The 16,522-nt window shown below is 42.1% G+C and overlaps 2 protein-coding genes across 6 annotated transcripts in view; both read left to right on the forward strand.

Moving 5' to 3' along the window:
• LOC133388892 (lipase member M-like) overlaps nt 1-11,016 on the forward strand; it is a 37,459-nt gene extending 26,443 nt beyond the window's left edge. For 2 of the 3 annotated variants that reach the window (XM_061635400.1, XM_061635402.1), the window contains 3 exons: nt 2,400-2,471; nt 9,226-9,291; nt 10,689-11,016. In XM_061635400.1, coding sequence (XP_061491384.1) covers nt 2,400-2,471; nt 9,226-9,291; nt 10,689-10,922 — 372 coding nt within the window. In that variant the 3' untranslated portion in view covers nt 10,923-11,016. The remainder of the gene's footprint in view (nt 1-2,399; nt 2,472-9,225; nt 9,292-10,688) is intronic. The other variant, XM_061635401.1, reaches the window with a different exon arrangement.
• Nucleotides 11,017-14,630: 3,614 nt separating this feature from the next.
• LOC133388894 (lipase member M-like) overlaps nt 14,631-16,522 on the forward strand; it is a 65,225-nt gene continuing 63,333 nt past the window's right edge. For all 3 annotated transcript variants that reach the window (XM_061635405.1, XM_061635403.1, XM_061635406.1), the window contains exon 1: nt 14,631-14,745. The gene's annotated coding sequence lies outside the window, so the exon portion shown is untranslated. The remainder of the gene's footprint in view (nt 14,746-16,522) is intronic.

Raw genomic sequence — 16,522 nt, forward strand, 5'->3', positions numbered from 1 at the left:
AAACCCCCTCTGAATACCACTTGCCATGAAAACTGTATTCATAGGGTTGCCCATAAGTCAGAATCGACTTGAAGGCAGTCCATTTCATTTTTTTTTCTAACAACCAGTGCACGGGGGGAGAGCTTCACTCCCTTATATCCCCCCTATGGCAGCCCTGTGTGCAGTGTGGGGGGGTCTCACCTCCCTTATGTCCCCCTTACTGCCACCCTGTGTGAGAGGGGGTGATCGGCCTCACCTCCCTTGTATCCCCCCTGGTAAAGCCATGTGTGAGGCCTGTGTGAGGGAAATGCTTGTTTTAATTTGTGGGGGGGCATCAGGTCCAAAGCCTATGAGGCCAGAAAGCCACCTTCCCCGGGGCTATAGCTGGCAGCACCGCACAAAATGGCACTGCCACGCTACCACTGCTAACAAGGGCAAGCGGCCTCCAGCCGGCTTCCTCAACTCGGGGAAGGCTGAAGCTTCTGCTTGCCCCCGCCATCAAACCAAGCCTGCAGATGCAGGCCGCAGTTAAGTGCTGCCACCGCTGCAGGCTGCCCGCCGCCACAGGCCACCACTTTAAAATGGTGCCGGCCACATGCAGCCCAACAAAATGGCTGCCATGATCAGGTCCCTCACTACGTCGATCCTCACTGCTCCTCCATCACGCGCTGAGAGAAAGGTAGGGAGGGTGGCACAGACTTAAATAGCCTAAAGCCACCCCGTCCCTTTTTGCATTGTGACACACGATGCGCAACTGATGCCCTTACCCTCCATGGCGACCTGGGCTTCAACCCCAGGCCGCAAATGCGCACCACCCATCCAGGCTTCACATGGACAGGCGGCATGGGACTTGCATTGCAAAATTCAGATGAGTGCAAATTTCAAAGGAATTGCTTTGGAAAGTGTGAATTTGATAGATCCATCTTTAAATGCAAACTGACTAGAATTTCGTCTCCATTCCTGTTTTCAGCAAAACAATGCAAAAAACCCCAAAACTATTAGAACACTATAAAATGTAAAATACAAATTGGCAAGCAACTCTGCATAAATAATAACATTGAGTTGGCTCTGAAGGTTGCACATGTGGAAGGCTGCTTTCACAACAAAACTTTTTCATCTTCTCCTTCCCACTGCAGCTCCTTAACCCATTGAAATGCCTCTCTGGAAAGAAGGGGGACCCTCATGAACAGGCCCAGGTGTGGGGGAGTTGCAGTGCAGTAAGAGTGGTGAATTGCCCAAAACTGAGCAGAGCGACTTTGGGCAAGCAGAAATCTGTTTAGTACAAGTTGTCTCTGCCTGATTTTAGGGAATTCTCCTCTCCTACTACATACCCAACTCACAAGTCACAACATAGCCTGTGCTTTCAGAAGGGTCCTTCTAGAAAGGCTTTTGAGGGGATCATAGGGATCTGCAGAGCAAGATGAGATGGGAAATACAATATATGTGCTATGAGCCATCTTCCACTCTTGAAACTTTAGGATCCGACACAATAAAACAGCATAGGTGTAAAATTCAAAAAGCTGCATAAACACACTGTGTAGCAAATCCACAATGATAACATAATTTTAGAATGGAATCCAAAATGTAATAAAGCATACAATTAGCCAACATTTCTAAGGATGCCACCCATCTAACATGGAAAGACTGGGGCATCCAGATAGGGTGGGGGAGGAGGAATCAGTTCAGTTTGTATTTAAAGGCAAACCTAGCTAAGGGTCACTTCCCAAAACCAAGACAAAGTCCTTTGAAATTCACACTTCTCTGAATTTTGCAGTGCGGTTCTCCAGCCAATAAACATGTATAAAAATTCATATAATATGCATAGATTAGTGAATATAACATTCAAAAATGTATTATATTACGGGAAAACTGCTTGCAAAAATGTGCATAATAGGCAAATAATATAATTAGGGAAAATTCACATTAAAACTGATGAATTTTCATGGGGATTTTTTTAAAAAAATGGTGTGGAAATGTGGAGAATTGAACTTAAGACTGGAAAACTGAAAAACTGATAGAAACCAATGCAGATAGATTCACCCATATCTAGATCCACAGAAGGGCTTCCAAAGATTTTGACAACTGGGCAGGCTCACATGGGTAGGTGGTACTGTTAGTAGTGTCTATGGTGCTCATCCAGTTCTAGTCATATTCTATTCAACCAGTTAGATGCAATAACTAGTATCTCTGGATGGGAATATTTTGGAAGTCACAACAACTAGTTAAGTGAGCCCTGATCAGCCCCTCAACAACCACATTTTTGTTGAAATCCATGCTTTCCTGTACAATTTCCCTTTTCCTTTATCAAAACATATGTATGTTGTTTTGTCTTGATGATCAGGACCTTTTACTAGTGCAATTTGTCCATCAGAATTGTCAGAGAAGATTCTAAAATATTTTCATTTTCATTTACCCTCCAGAGTCGAGCAGATGTGTATTTTGGAATCTTTCCCGATTTTACTTCTGTAAAAGATGCAATCCACTGGGTTCAGGTGGAGTTTAATGCATATTTTTCTTTATTTCAAAATTCTATGAAATTTGAATGAATGTTGAATATGTGTGAATATGTGTTTTTTATTTCTTTCCTTTTTTAATTTTCAAAATTTGAGAAAAAAACAGTAAATGAAATAATAATATTTATTAAATTTATATCCCATCCTTCCTCCCAGTAGGAGCCCAGAGCGGCAAACAAAAACGTTAAAACACTCTAAAACATTAAAATATATTAAAGCAAAACATAGTTTAAAAGATCTTAAAAAGCCATTTCAACACAGATGCAGATTGGCATAAGGTCTCTACTTAAAAGGCTTGTTGAAAGAGGAAGGTTTTTAGTAGGTGCCAAAAACATAACAGAGATGGCACTTGTCCAACAGATAACATATGTCATTTGTTTTAGGGGAGAGAATTCCAAAGGTTAGATGCCACTACACTAAAGGTCTGCTTCCTATGTTGTATAGAATGGACCTCCTGATAAGATGGTGTCTGAAGGAGGCCTTCACCTGCAGAGCGTAGTGATTGACTGGGTATATAAGGGGTAAGACGATCTTCTAGGTATCCTGGTCCCAAGCTGTATAGGTCTTTGTACACCAAACCAGAACCTTGAACTTAGCCCAGTAGCTAATGGCAGCCAGTGCAATTCTTTCAGCAGCGGGGTGACATGTTGGTGATACCCTGCCCCACTGAGCAGTTGCACTGCTGCATTTTGTACCGGTTGCAATTTCCAGACCAACCTCAAGGGCAGCTCCACATAGAGCGCTTTACAGTAATCCAACCAGGAGGTTACCAGTGCATGGACAACAGTGGTCAGGCTATCCCAGTCCAGAAACAGCCCCAGCTGTCTTACCAGCCAAAGCTGGTAAAAGGCACTCCTAGCCACAGAGGTCACCCAGGCCTCTAGTGACGCAATGGATCAAGGAGCCCCCCCAGACTACGGACCTGCTCTTTCAGAGGGAGTACAACCCTATCCAAAGCAGGAAACTGACCAATTGCCCCTGAAAGACCAGGTCCGCAGCCTGGGGGTCATTCTTTTTTTTTTTTTTTTTCAATAATTTTTATTCAGATTTTCATAAAACATACAAGACGAAATCATAAAACATTCAAAGACAAAAAACAAAATCAAAAATAGTTAAACAAAAAGAAAAAAAGAGAAAAAAAAAAACAAAAATAAAAAATAAAGAGTAAAATATTGACTTCCCATTTGTCAAAGATCAAATCAGTTATAAGTCTATAATATATAACAATCCTGTCTCTTAAGTCATATTATAAAATCACTTTCCTCCAGTAGTTATCTTACTTAATCATCAAATCTCATAAACATTACTTTATTCTTTCCACAAAAAGTCAAAGAGAGGTTTCAATTCTTTAAGAAATATATCTATCAATTTTTTTTTCCAGATAAGCATATCGATTAATCCATCTCATTACTAATTATGATAATCTTATTGTCATAACCATAGTCAAAATAAACATTTCAATTAATCCATCACATCAGAATCTGTTAGGTTCAGTAATTTCAGTAGCCATTGTTCTATTATCCCTATTAGTTCCATTTTCCATCTTCCATCTTCAGTAGTCTTGTTAAGTCCAGTAATTTCAGTATCCAATCTTCCATTATCAGTATTCCATAATAATCTTGCTGTCAAAGCCATAGTCATATAGTAAGAGTCTGATGGGAATTACCTCTATCCCAAATATTTTCTTGCCATCCATTCTGAATAGGTTGCTGAAATACTGCTGTAAAATCATATCTCTGTTCTTTTTTTCAAAATACACTGGGTCATCTCTTGAAAGTTTTTCCATTGTCACATGGCTGCAGTTAATTCCATAGATTTTCTCTATATTGGGCTCCATCACATCATTCCAGTCCAGAAGATTATCCATGCCATTGATAACTTTATCTCTAGAATCTTCATTAATTTCTTCAGAGATAACATTGAGTTCCAAACAATTGATTTTATTTCTAAAGTCCATAGACTCCAAATCTTGTTCCTGTTCCACGTTTGTTCCAATCTCCGGGATCTCCTCTCTCACAGGGACCCCTGTTCCAATCTCCAGGGTCTCCTCTCTCACAGGGACCCCTTTAATCTCCTGTGTCTCCAAACAATAGATTTTGTTTCTAAAGTCCATAGACTCCAAATCTTTTTCCTGTTCCACGTTTGTTCCAATCTCCGGGGTCTCCTCTCTCACAGGGACCCCTTCCAGGGTCACCTCTCTCACAGGGACCCCTATATCTTTAATCTCCTGCTTCATTTTACTCAATTCAATTTTCAGCTCCTTACAACCCTGTCGCAGGTTTTGTTTCGTTATCTCAATCTCATCCATTATTTTCTGAAACATAGTTATTTCCAGATTCTCAGCCACTTTCTTAATTGCCATTTTAAAAGAAAAATATAGGAAAACCACTTCTTATTTCAGCAACAATTGGGTTAATACTCCAAACTTGGTGACATCACAGTATAAACAGAGCAGACAGCCTTATCTCTCCATGCTTAAGTAAACAAAATGCAGTTCCCAGGATCGAAACAATTAATGGCGGTCGTCAGGAAACAGATTCGTCAAAATAAAATAGACCAAAAAGAGAGTAGTCTCAGACAATATAATATTCTTCAAAATAAAAATCTGGAATAGAAATCCCTCTTCTGTGTATATCTTTAGAATGCAAATCCAGGACAGCTTTTTGCAACAAAAACAGAGATAAGCTATTAATTAGTGAGTAGCAGAGAGAAGTTATGGCTCCCCAGTGAGATGTCAAAAACCGATCAATCTGGCAAATCTCTTTTAAACAGCAACAATTTAAGTCAAGTAAAAGAAAAATATAGAAAGAAGGGTGCTTGCCTGTTAGTGCGTTCTCTCTTAGAAGATAAGATGAACGTTCGCTTTATCAGATAGAGCTTGTTGTTGAAAATCCGTCCCACCTTCGTCGGCTGGACCTCGTCCCATAAATTAATGAGATCTGGTCGTCCCAACAAAAATAGGCTTTGAGGTTAATCTCTTCGTTTCTCCCTACCCGGGAGAAGTTTAATCAGTCAAAAAAAAAAAATCTGACTGATATATCTGAATAAGCTTCTTTTGAGGCAGGAGCCCGTCTCAAAAGCAGGCACAGGCTAAGTCACCCTTCCCGGAAGTCAGCCTGGGGGTCATTCTTGACTCCCAGCTGTCCATGGAGCCTCAAATCTCGGCTGTGAGCCGGATGGCGCTGTATCAACTCCATCTGATACGGAGGCTGCGCCCTTACCTCCCCAATCATCTGCTCCCACCAGTAGTACATGCCCAGGTCACCTCTCGCCTAGACTACTGTAATGTGCTCTACGTGGGGTTACCCTTGAAAACGGTCCGGAAGTTGCAGCTGGTACAGAATGCGGCGGCTCGTCTGATTAAAGGTAGCCGCCGACAAGATCACATCACTCCTGTATTGAAGGAGTTGCACTGGCTACCGGTTGCTTACCGAACCCAATTCAAGGTGTTGGCTCTGACCTTTAAAACTCTATACGGTTTTGGACCAATCTATCTGAAGGAGCGCCTCCAGCATCGTCAGGGATGCCGCTTAACAAGATCAGCCTCAGAAGACCTTCTCTCGGTCCCATCGGTTAGAATGGCCAGACTGGTGAGGACCAGAGAGAGGGCTTTTTCAATAGTGGCCCCCACCCTTTGGAATTATCTCCCCAATGATCTCCGTCATGCCCCTTCTTTGATGAGCTTCCGCCAGACCCTGAAGACATGGCTCTTCAGGAAGGCTTTTGGCATGGCCTAGGCTTTTACTGTTATATTTTTAAATTTTAATGTTTGATGTATTGTTTTTATTCTGTACGTCGCCCAGAGTGGCTGGTAAACCAGCCAGATGGGCGACTAATAAATTCAATAATAATAATAATTATTATTATTATTATCTGAACCCAGGAACTACCAACCCACAGCACCTCCATCTTGCTAGGATTCAGACTCAGTTTATTGGCCCTCATCCAGCCCACCGTCTCCAGGCACTGGTCCAGGGCTTGCACAGCCTCTCCCGATTAAGATGTTACAGAGAAATAGAGCTGGGTATCATCAGGGTACTGCTACCTTGCCCCAAATCTCCTGATGAACTCTCCCAAGGGCTTCATATAGATGTTAAAGAGTGTCAGGCATAAGAAGGTACCCTGTGGCACCTCAGAGCACAACTGCCAGGGGGCTGAAAGACAATCACCCAATGCTATTCTCTGAAAATGTTCTGAGGTAGGATTGGAACCACTGTAAAACAGTGCCTCCAGTACCCATCTCACTAAGTTGGCTCAGTTGGATACCATGGTCAATAGTATCAAAAGCCACTGAGAGATCAAGTAAGAATAAAGGATTGCACTCTACTTTCCTTCTCCCAATAAAGGTCATCCACCAGGGTGACCAATGCTGATACAGTCCCATAACCAAGACTGAACCCAGACTGGAATGGGTCAAGATAATCTGTTTCATCCAAGAGCACTTGCAATTGCTGCGCCACAGCCCTCTCAATCACCTTCCCTAAAAAGGGGGTTATTAAAGCTTGCCGAGGGGGGTTGATCGAGTGGGTCCCGGGTGTGGTCAATGCGTCATTGCAGGAGGGAATGGTTTCAACTTCCCTGAAAGAGGCGGTGATATATAATAAATAATAATTGACACGTAGTTACATAATTGCATAATATATATGACATACATGTATTTACATGTGTAGAAGCTGGCAATAATAATAATTAACAAGCAAATAAAAACAAAAGTAAATGCCTTTGTATAGGGTTGCATAAAAGAAGAGTTATAGAAAGAAAGAATTTTATTTCATGGTCTAAAGAGTAGTTTTTAAACTTCAAACGAATCTCTGTTCTTCATTATCTTTGAAATGCTTGTTAGGAGTTCTATTATTCCAACAAGAACTGAAAATATTATAGAGAAAGATTTCCATAATTCAAGTTTTAATGTGCCCACTGCAATTTCTCCTTACCTTACATGGTTTGTCAAGAACTAGGATTATGAATACATTAATGATTGATTTTCAAAATGACTTTATAGGGACTCCAATATTATTTGCAAAGTATGCCACATACTGTAATAAAATTGTAAATATTATTTATTCCTGTATTATTTAACATTTATATACCGCTTAATCATTTGAATTTCTATGCTGTACATAAAAAACCCAGCAGTAAAATAAAGAACAAAACAATAAAATCATTATAAAACCAAGCACTATGTTAAAATGCCTGCTGGCACAAGAATGTTTTAGTTGTGCACTTGAAACTCAATGAGTGTGCTTGTCTAATCTCATCTGGGAAGGAGTTCAACAGGCTTGGGCCCACTACACTGAATGTGCAGCTTCTAGTTGTTAAGAACCATGTGTCTGCACCATGGGGGGCTACCAACAGATACTCCTCCCAAGATCCCAGTGATTGGGCTAGGGTATAAGGGATCAGACAGTTTTTAAGATATCCTAGACCCAAGTTGTTAAGGGCCTTATTAATTAATACAAGAACAGTGAATCTGGCCCAGTAACATATGGGCAGCCAGTGCAAACCTTTAATTACCGGAGTTCTGTGCTGATGGTAATCTGTCCCCATCAACAGTCTAGCCTCAGCAATATTTTAAACAGAGAAACATTAGGGCTGCTTTCACACTGCACTTTATTCCGATATTCTGACGATTCCTTACCTGGTAATTTGTGCATTATATTTGATCTTTCACACGACGCACAAGCTAGCTCCAGAATTCTAGTGGAATGTAGTGGAAGTTTAGCGCTAATTTCGGTGATAAATGATACCAGAAATAATCCGTTAGCAAGGCTGGGAACCTGGAAGATTGCAGGAGTTTATTGCTAGCTGCAGCTGCTCATGTGACAGGCATCCCAGCATGCAGTGCGTTCCCACCCTTTAGTTGTACGGGGCTTGGCTTTTTTTGCCTGATGAACGTTGTACCGGTATTCCAGCATCGGTGCAGATAGCAGCAGCATTTCCCACACATACCCCTGTCTTGATACAACTAAAACAATATTAAAAGTCAGATCCTAAAGGGAGAGGGCTTTAATGGCGACGAGACGATATCTTAGACCTCCTACACAGTGAGTAACAGTGTGCATGGGTGAGGGATGAAAACAAGCCATGTGAAAGACAGTTGCGCAAAATGCTGGTGTATCGGCTGAAAAAGCTGCTGTTACTTAACGCAACAGGTACTGCAGTGTGAAAGGGATTTTAGAAATTGGGACAGAAACGCTACCTTTTTAATCTGTTAAACTAACACAATCAGCCCCATGTGTGAAATCAGCCATAATGTGTTTACTCATAAAGTAAAGAAATAAAATAAAATAAAGATATATGCTAATAAAACCACATACAAATGAATAAAAACAGTCTAATAATTTATCTTAATTTATACAGAATACTTTGTTGTCTGTGTGGGTACAAAGAGACTCAAGGAAAAATATATTTATATTTCAATTACTCAAAATGTATTGAAAGATCTTAGAGTTGACTCTATCTTCTTATTGTTATTACTGTTGTTATTGTCTTGCCCTTCCTCCTGTAGGAGCCTAGGGTGGCTAACAGCCGTGAATACAATCATAATAGCAACAATTAAAATCAATGTCAATCTATTTAAACAAAAGGGTTTTTTTGGAAATTTTGTACAGATTGATGGTTGTGGTGCTGAAATCTGATAATTCCAGATCTCCCAATTTTTAATGTATATTCACGCTATCAATGTCAGAGTTTAAAAATGTGAAAATTTACCAGATTTTTCCTTTTTTCTTAGGTTTTTCAATCAAAAGAATTGAAATATTTTGACTATGGCAGTAAGAACAAAGCTGTCTACAATATGGTAATTAAAGGGGTGGTGGTGATTGGGTTTTGTCATATATTTTGAAGGACTGAAGCTGCCTGATTACTTGGGGATAACTCTCATGGAGCTTAATAGGACTTTCTTCCAAGACAGCAGCTGTTATCCTTACACTGGAGTTGCTGCTACTTACCTCGACAGGGCTGGGGCAGCATGGGGTGGCGGTGAGCTCAGGGTTGCCCAGTAGTATGAGTGGGATTGGTGCCACCAATTTGGCACTCCCGTTGGTGCAGACATACAGCCCTGACATCACTGTCCCCATGCTCTGTGCCCATCCAGGTAAGCAGCAGCAATGCCAGTGTCGGGTGAGTGGCTGAGCCCCACCACATGCACCACTATTGGACAGTGTGAAAACGTACAACATTACCAATAACAAGATTCCCCCTCCCCTCAAATATCTGTGGGGTGAAACACATTTTAATAAAGTACTCTTTTAGCTAAGTTCTCTACATTTCCTAGACATGAGACCAGAGTGATATAATACCCTGGTCATCCCTTCATGTGATCCCTGGCTGAGGCGTATATTGCTGCCATGATTGTAGAGTTCATCAGAATCCTATGCTTGGTTGTAGATATGGTAAGGGAGGTGGTGGGAGAAGGCAATAGTTTGGGGTTCTCCACTGACTTCTGTGGGGATGTTTTAATTTACACTATAGTGTAACACTAGATACCATTCCTCTCCTGGTAAACCCCCTCTCCTGCTTCCAACTATTAATGATGCAGCTAAGCCTGGACTTGAGGACTGAAATTCAGGACTCCACAGCCCAAACAAATACCCAAAGAGCACCAGATAATTGAGACGGTGGCAAACAGGTCTGACGTCAGCACCTAGGCCAGCAGGGGCATGCCATGGTCCACCAGGGCTGATGCTTGTCACCACAGAATCTTCTCTTTCTCATTTTTAAAAAATAATTTTATAGTCAGGGGGTACTACATGTGGCTTTCTAGAGCCCACACCCCATGACCGTGAAATCCAGGGTTTAAATTTAGCTAGCTGCACCAGTACCCACTATGTTTCTTTTCTCTGGCAGAGTTCGGATTGTATTGCCCTCCATCCACATAGATTCTCAGAGTCAGCATACATCCCCCAATATCAGCATATCCTTAGTAGCAATCTTGTCCTTAATCAGTCACCGCAACATTATTCTTGATACAAATCAAGAAGGCATGGTACACTCTCAATATATAAGAGATTCAGGCATGGGAGAAGAAAACTTTGAACTAACGGGCAAGGCATCATTTTCCAGGACCACATGTCACACATCCCAGAGTTTTGATTATTCTGCAAATGAAATGTCAGGAGAATAAGAAAACAGGTGAGGAAAAAAAAGATTGATCAGTGAAGCCCATTTTCATTATTCTGATATTTTCATCAACAGACTACTCCTCCATTCTATAACATTGAAGACATGGTTGTGCCAACAGCTCTGTGGAATGCTGGGAATGATAAGATGGTAGACAAAAAGGACATTGAGCTGTTGCTTCCTCGGATCACTAATTTAGTTTTTCATAAGTATATTCCTGACTGGCAGCATTCAGATTTTATGTGGGGTATTGATGCTCCAACATGTCTGTTCCCTGATGTGCTTTATCTGATGCAGAAGTATAAATAAAAGCTTACTATGGGAGTCATTAGCTTACATATATGCCATATTAATGTTAATGATTTAAAAAATAAAATCAGATGCTTTGGGTCTATGACTTGAATTTGTGATCAATTTGATTACTGATTTTTGTTTTACTACCTATTGCTTGTCAAATTTAATCTACCTGTTCACACTGACACAATTGATAGTAGAATTAATTGATTTTGCATTGCAAAAGGAATATTTCTCTCTGCAAGGGCCTCCTCATCTTTCAGCAATGGCAGAGATGGACCTGTGCTCACCATGGCAGAAACCACCATGGAATCTACAGTGTAGATCATTGTGCTGTCATGGAGGACATGAGGGGTGGAACTTTGTGTTGTTATTTCTGTTGTCAATCTACAAGCCCTTTGTTCTGCAGGTCAAATGTAGCGGAGGAAATGTTCTGTTCCAGGTCCAGTCAAAGCTAGAAGGTGGTTCAAGCCCAAGGAAAGTACTCAAGGGAAGAGTTTAGGTTACAATTCCAGACAGGACCCTGGACACCTCCGAGTTGAGCTTAGGCTGTTTCAGTGCACAGAGATAAAATGCAGTGAGCTTCATGGACAGTTTGCTTTCTCTCGGTGTAGTGAGAAAAGGGAGGTCTTGATCACCACACAGAAAAGAAATGCTGCGAACTGGCCATGCAGGAAGAGATCTCCTCCTGTATCACTAGTTCACCATTTCCTCACTGTGTGCTGAGAAAGGGAGCACAGAATCAAAACAAGTGGGCTATGGTGGTTTTTCTGCATGGCCAGCTTGCTGCAAAATGGGACAGGTGTGCTGTAGGGGGCAGAGGGGTACTGGGGGCTGGATTGAAAGGCCTTGAGGGCCAGAGTAGGTCTGCAGACTGGAGGTCCCTCATGCCTAGGCAGAGGTGAGATAAAGACTAAATTGGGAAGGGCAGCCAGCAGTCCTGGGGTAAACAAAAGGGGGATTAATCTCCTTTTCAAATTTCATGGGGGAGTCTTTGACTGTGTAAACACCATACATTTAAAACATATCACTTCCCCCAAGAATCCTAGGAACTGTAGGCATCATAAATTTAGAAAGCTTGGAGAATGTCCAGCTTATAGGAGCTATCCCTTTAAGAAGCAGTGAGAGCCCTGGAAAAAGCAAAGCAGCAGCTGTCTCACAGGGACACAAAGCCAAAACCCAGTTTTAGGAATGAGATATACAGGGCAATCCTATGCATCTTTACTCAGAAGCATCTAACTAACATAACCAAGCTTCAGTAACATTATTAATTATGTAATATTTTCTAGCTTCGGGGGGGCGGGATGAGCGAATATGCGGACAGTGGCAATTTTTGTTGACGTGTGTGCATTGTTGCGTGAAACATCATACATTACGTTGGAGTTAAGTTGAGCAAGAAACTTCTTCAGAGCATTAGAGCATATTAAGAGTCTTTATTAAGACATTACGGCCAAAGGCTTAAGAGTAAATACATGTAGAGTTTCTTCAGTCACCCCCCCTTCTGGTACATCTCTCTTCAAAGATAAATACAGAAGAGAACCTCTCAGTTCAGAGGCAATACACAGAAGACCAGCCTCACAGTTCAGAGGCAATATTCAGAAGACTCAACTTACAGACTCTGTTAGAACTTTCCCAGTTGCTATCTCACGTTACCATGACAACCGCTGTCCTTGGATGTCTGCTCACTCTCAGGCCAAGAGATAACAGTTACTTCTCCAAACTTGCAGGCTTTATGGAAAACAACTAGAGACAGTAATGCCCATGGGTCACAGCCCAACAATTTTTGGGCCCATTTCTGTTTCTATTGGAATTTTCTGACATCCCTACTGTATACATATGTATCGGTGAGAGGTGTGTGGTTGTGATGAACCTAGCCCTAACAGGTTCTCTAGGCTTGGTGTAGGCAGTGAATTTGTGCCAGGACTGGCAAATCTAGTCCAGCATTGAAACCAAAAGTGTCGGTCCTTCTATGATTCAGTGAAATCTGTGACTTCTCTTTGGGGGAACGGGGATGAGGAGAAAAATCCCTCTGCCTCTTCAGGCACCCAACCCTGCCTACTCCCTCTTCACAGTTAGTCTTCAACCCCTTCATGGCAGAACAGGCAATGGTCTTTCATCTATATAAACTTAGGCATTCCCCCTCTCATTGTGATATGAAGCCTTGTCCTCTCCCCAGTCAGTTTCACAAATTCACTCCACTTTCGTTTGTGTGTGTGTGTGTGTGTGTGTGTGAGGGAGGGAGGGAGGGAGGGAGTCTCCGCCTTTGTCTTGAGAGTACTGGCAGTCTGGTGTGGTGAGAGAGGCAGCAGCAGGAAAATGAGAAATAGTTAATAATTTAATATGACATTATTTATCTGCTATTGTTTTATTAATTGCATTATTTATACAAAACAGAAGGGTTAGTTTGCAGAGTTGTGTGATAAGGTTGTTTCCCCCATCCTCTTCCTGAAAGGACATTAATGTGCCTTTAAAAGTTGCATGGCAGGTAAAAATCCAACTGGTGCAGGCCCCATCATTGCAGTTGCATAACAAGTTAAAAGGCTGTACCATTGCATCTTAAGAGTAGTTTGCTTTTTCCCTGCCCCCAGATGGTGACTCTGTTCCTTGACATTTTTTCATGGCAGGCAGAAATTTATCAGGTTGAGTTCCCGCCCCCAAGCACAGTTAATAGGGTAAGTAACCTGGTTTTGTTTTGTTTTGTTTTTGGCCAGGAGATCCACCTATTAAAAGCATAGGAGCCTTGCTAGAGGGGGGCAAAGGTGTGGTCTGTATATTGCCTTGAGGAGATACTTGCATTGTAAGATGTGTAGTGAGGTAGGGATGACGTTTTACAGTAAGGACAGAGATGTGCAGTGGTTCTTTTTGCTACTCACTTGCATGCCTAATAAATAAACCTTTTCTCAGAGAGAAACCTACTAAATAAGCTAAGCGGAAGAAGAGATGGGTTACCATAGAATGCATGGCTAAGGGTTAAACTACCACTTTTATTTTGAAAAATCCCAAAAATCCCTGTATTATGATAAACCAAAATGTCACAAAATAGTGAGCAGCAAGCTTCTGAGTCCATCAGAGCTCTTCATCAAGCTGGATGTTAAGCAAAGCACTAAGGGGAAGATTTAGAAATGTCTCTATTGGTCAAAAGTTTACTTTTGTTGTACGTCTGAATTGCCACACACCTCACAGTGGCCATTTTGTTAGGTGTGCCCTTGGCACCAGTCTTAATTTTTAATTCTCTGTAACTCCAAGTAATAAACATCATCTATAAATATTTTGATTTTTATTATCAACTTAGTATTACAAATTCAGTAGAGAAGGTGAAGGGGTGGGCAGAAGAGGGGTGTGGTTGCGAGGGGGGATGGCATGACTCATGAAGAGACCCTACACTTCTAAATTTGCCACTACACTACTTCATGCATGTTCTGGCAGATGGAAATGAGGCAGGCCGAATGGTGTCTCCAGGGTGGGGTGGGATGACTGAAAGGCTTCTTTTATCTCACTTCCCCACGCTCACTCTGCACTTGCCTTCCCTGCTATTTGTTTCATTATTCCTTCTGCCCTGCGCTGCCCTCCTTGCCCAGTCAGCTGTACTTCCAGCTGGAGGCTCACTGGCAGACATGGCTGGTGACGTGACAAAGAAGCTGGGCGGAGCCTCAGACAGAAAAGTGCTGGTTGAAGCCAGTGCATGAGCCACCCCCTTTTTATTTATTTTCCCTCCTCGAGCTGCTCCTCTTTCTCTCACCCGTTGCCTTGGAGGTGTGCTGTGGTGAACCTGGTGGCCGAGCACGCACACCAGGTGGTCAGGCTCTCTGGATTACGGAGGAGGCAGCAGCTGTTTGAGGTGAGTGAGACCGGGAGTTGGCCAGAGAGAAATGATGGGTGGGGGTGGCAGTTGGGGCCTGGGTTCCTGCCCATTCCCTCAGGTGGAAGGTTGGCAAAGGATGCCCCTCACCTGGACTCAATGGCCTTACTCCTTGAGCGGTCTGAGGAAAAGGTAGGAATGGTGTAAACAGCTACATGTTCACTTCAACTCTCTTCCTGACACCGAGCTCTGGCTGTCAGTTTCTTTGTTTTATTCTTTCAAACCTGTTGTCAGTGGTAGACCTCATTCCTGTTGTCCAAAAATTAAGAGCAAAGAAGTGCCACAGGACATATGTTGAGCGCCTTTCCCTCACCACTGAAGGGGAGAGGGTGGTTGGGTTGCTCTGTTGCAGCAAAAACAAAGTCTTGTGATTTATTAAAGATTAAAGCTTTTTTTGTGGCATAAGCTTACGCTGAGTCAACTTCCCTTATAATGATACATCCAATGAAGTGAAAGCTTATGCACAGTGGAGTCTGGTCCATTAGTATAAATGGGGCACTGCCCCACCAACCCCAATCTTCATTCTTCCAAGCCCACCTTACAATGACTGGCTGCTGCTTCCTCTTTTGCATCAGTGTTGCCCCTTGCAAAGTTCAACAGGGAGGAGGATGGGGGCAAAAGACAGAATTAGCTGGCTCTGCCTGTCATTGGTTCTGGCTCCAGCTATGGCTGGTGTCCCTGCTTTTTGCCTCACAAGTCCCAATTATCACCAGCCACCAATGCTTATGCCGTAATATATCTTTAAGGTGCCACTGGACTCTTTGGTGTTCCAGCGTAACTTCTGAGTGGCCGCCACCAGTTACAGCTCACATGAGATCACAGGGAAGGACTTCTAGGAGGAAAGGGTTGATTGGGTATCTACTGTCTCAATAGGTATGAGCCCAGTGCTCTTAGGAAAATGATAGGCAGACATTGGAGATGTTGTGGAAGTAGTTTTCTAGTCATCCATCTTTACCCCTGAGTGTACATAGTATGTATGTATTGTTCTGATTCTATACTTTCCCATTAAACATCAATGTTAGGCACAAATAACTTTATTTACATCTGTTCTGCCTTTCACATAGTGAAATATTACAAACTATGGAATTATTATTATTACTACTACTATTAATAATAATACTACTAATAATAAATACAGACTGGAATATCATCATCATCATTTGCATTTTAACCTGCCCTTCATCCAATTGGATCTCTCAGGGTGGGTAAAAGCATGTAATGTTAACACCAACCTACCTAGCAGGGTTGTTGTAAGAGCACGTATGCAAAATTCTCTGAATACTCCATGTACTTTCTAAAAACTGGGGAGGGCATGAGAAAAAAGTTGGAGGCAACCTCTGCTAGGCTTGGTCATTTAGAGCACCCCCTGGAAAAATAAGCTTAGAAAGTCCCTGTGCTTTCCCGATAATTTGCTTACAATGATCTGAAAGCCAAAGGTATATACATGCGAATAAGTGCCATTACAAAAGGATTTCCAAGCTAGTTTACTTAGGATTGGTGTGTCGACTCTGCAGGATTAGTCAACCATAAGAACAGAAGAAAAGTCCTCTTGGGACTTTTCCAACACCCTTCAACTCCTGTCATGATTCGTCGAGATCTTTCGCCATGTCTTCAGTGTTTTCCCCAAATCATCTTCCTTAACGACTCATATTTTCAGAAAGGATATACTTTAGTTCTTTATATGTTCAAGATGTGGTAGGTTTTGGCAGTGGCCTGCTTAATCTGACAGGCTACAGAAACCAAAGAATTCAAAAGC

The sequence above is a fragment of the Rhineura floridana genome, chromosome 7 (genome assembly GCF_030035675.1).
Source record: "Rhineura floridana isolate rRhiFlo1 chromosome 7, rRhiFlo1.hap2, whole genome shotgun sequence".
NCBI classification, from domain to species: Eukaryota; Metazoa; Chordata; class Lepidosauria; order Squamata; family Rhineuridae; genus Rhineura; species Rhineura floridana.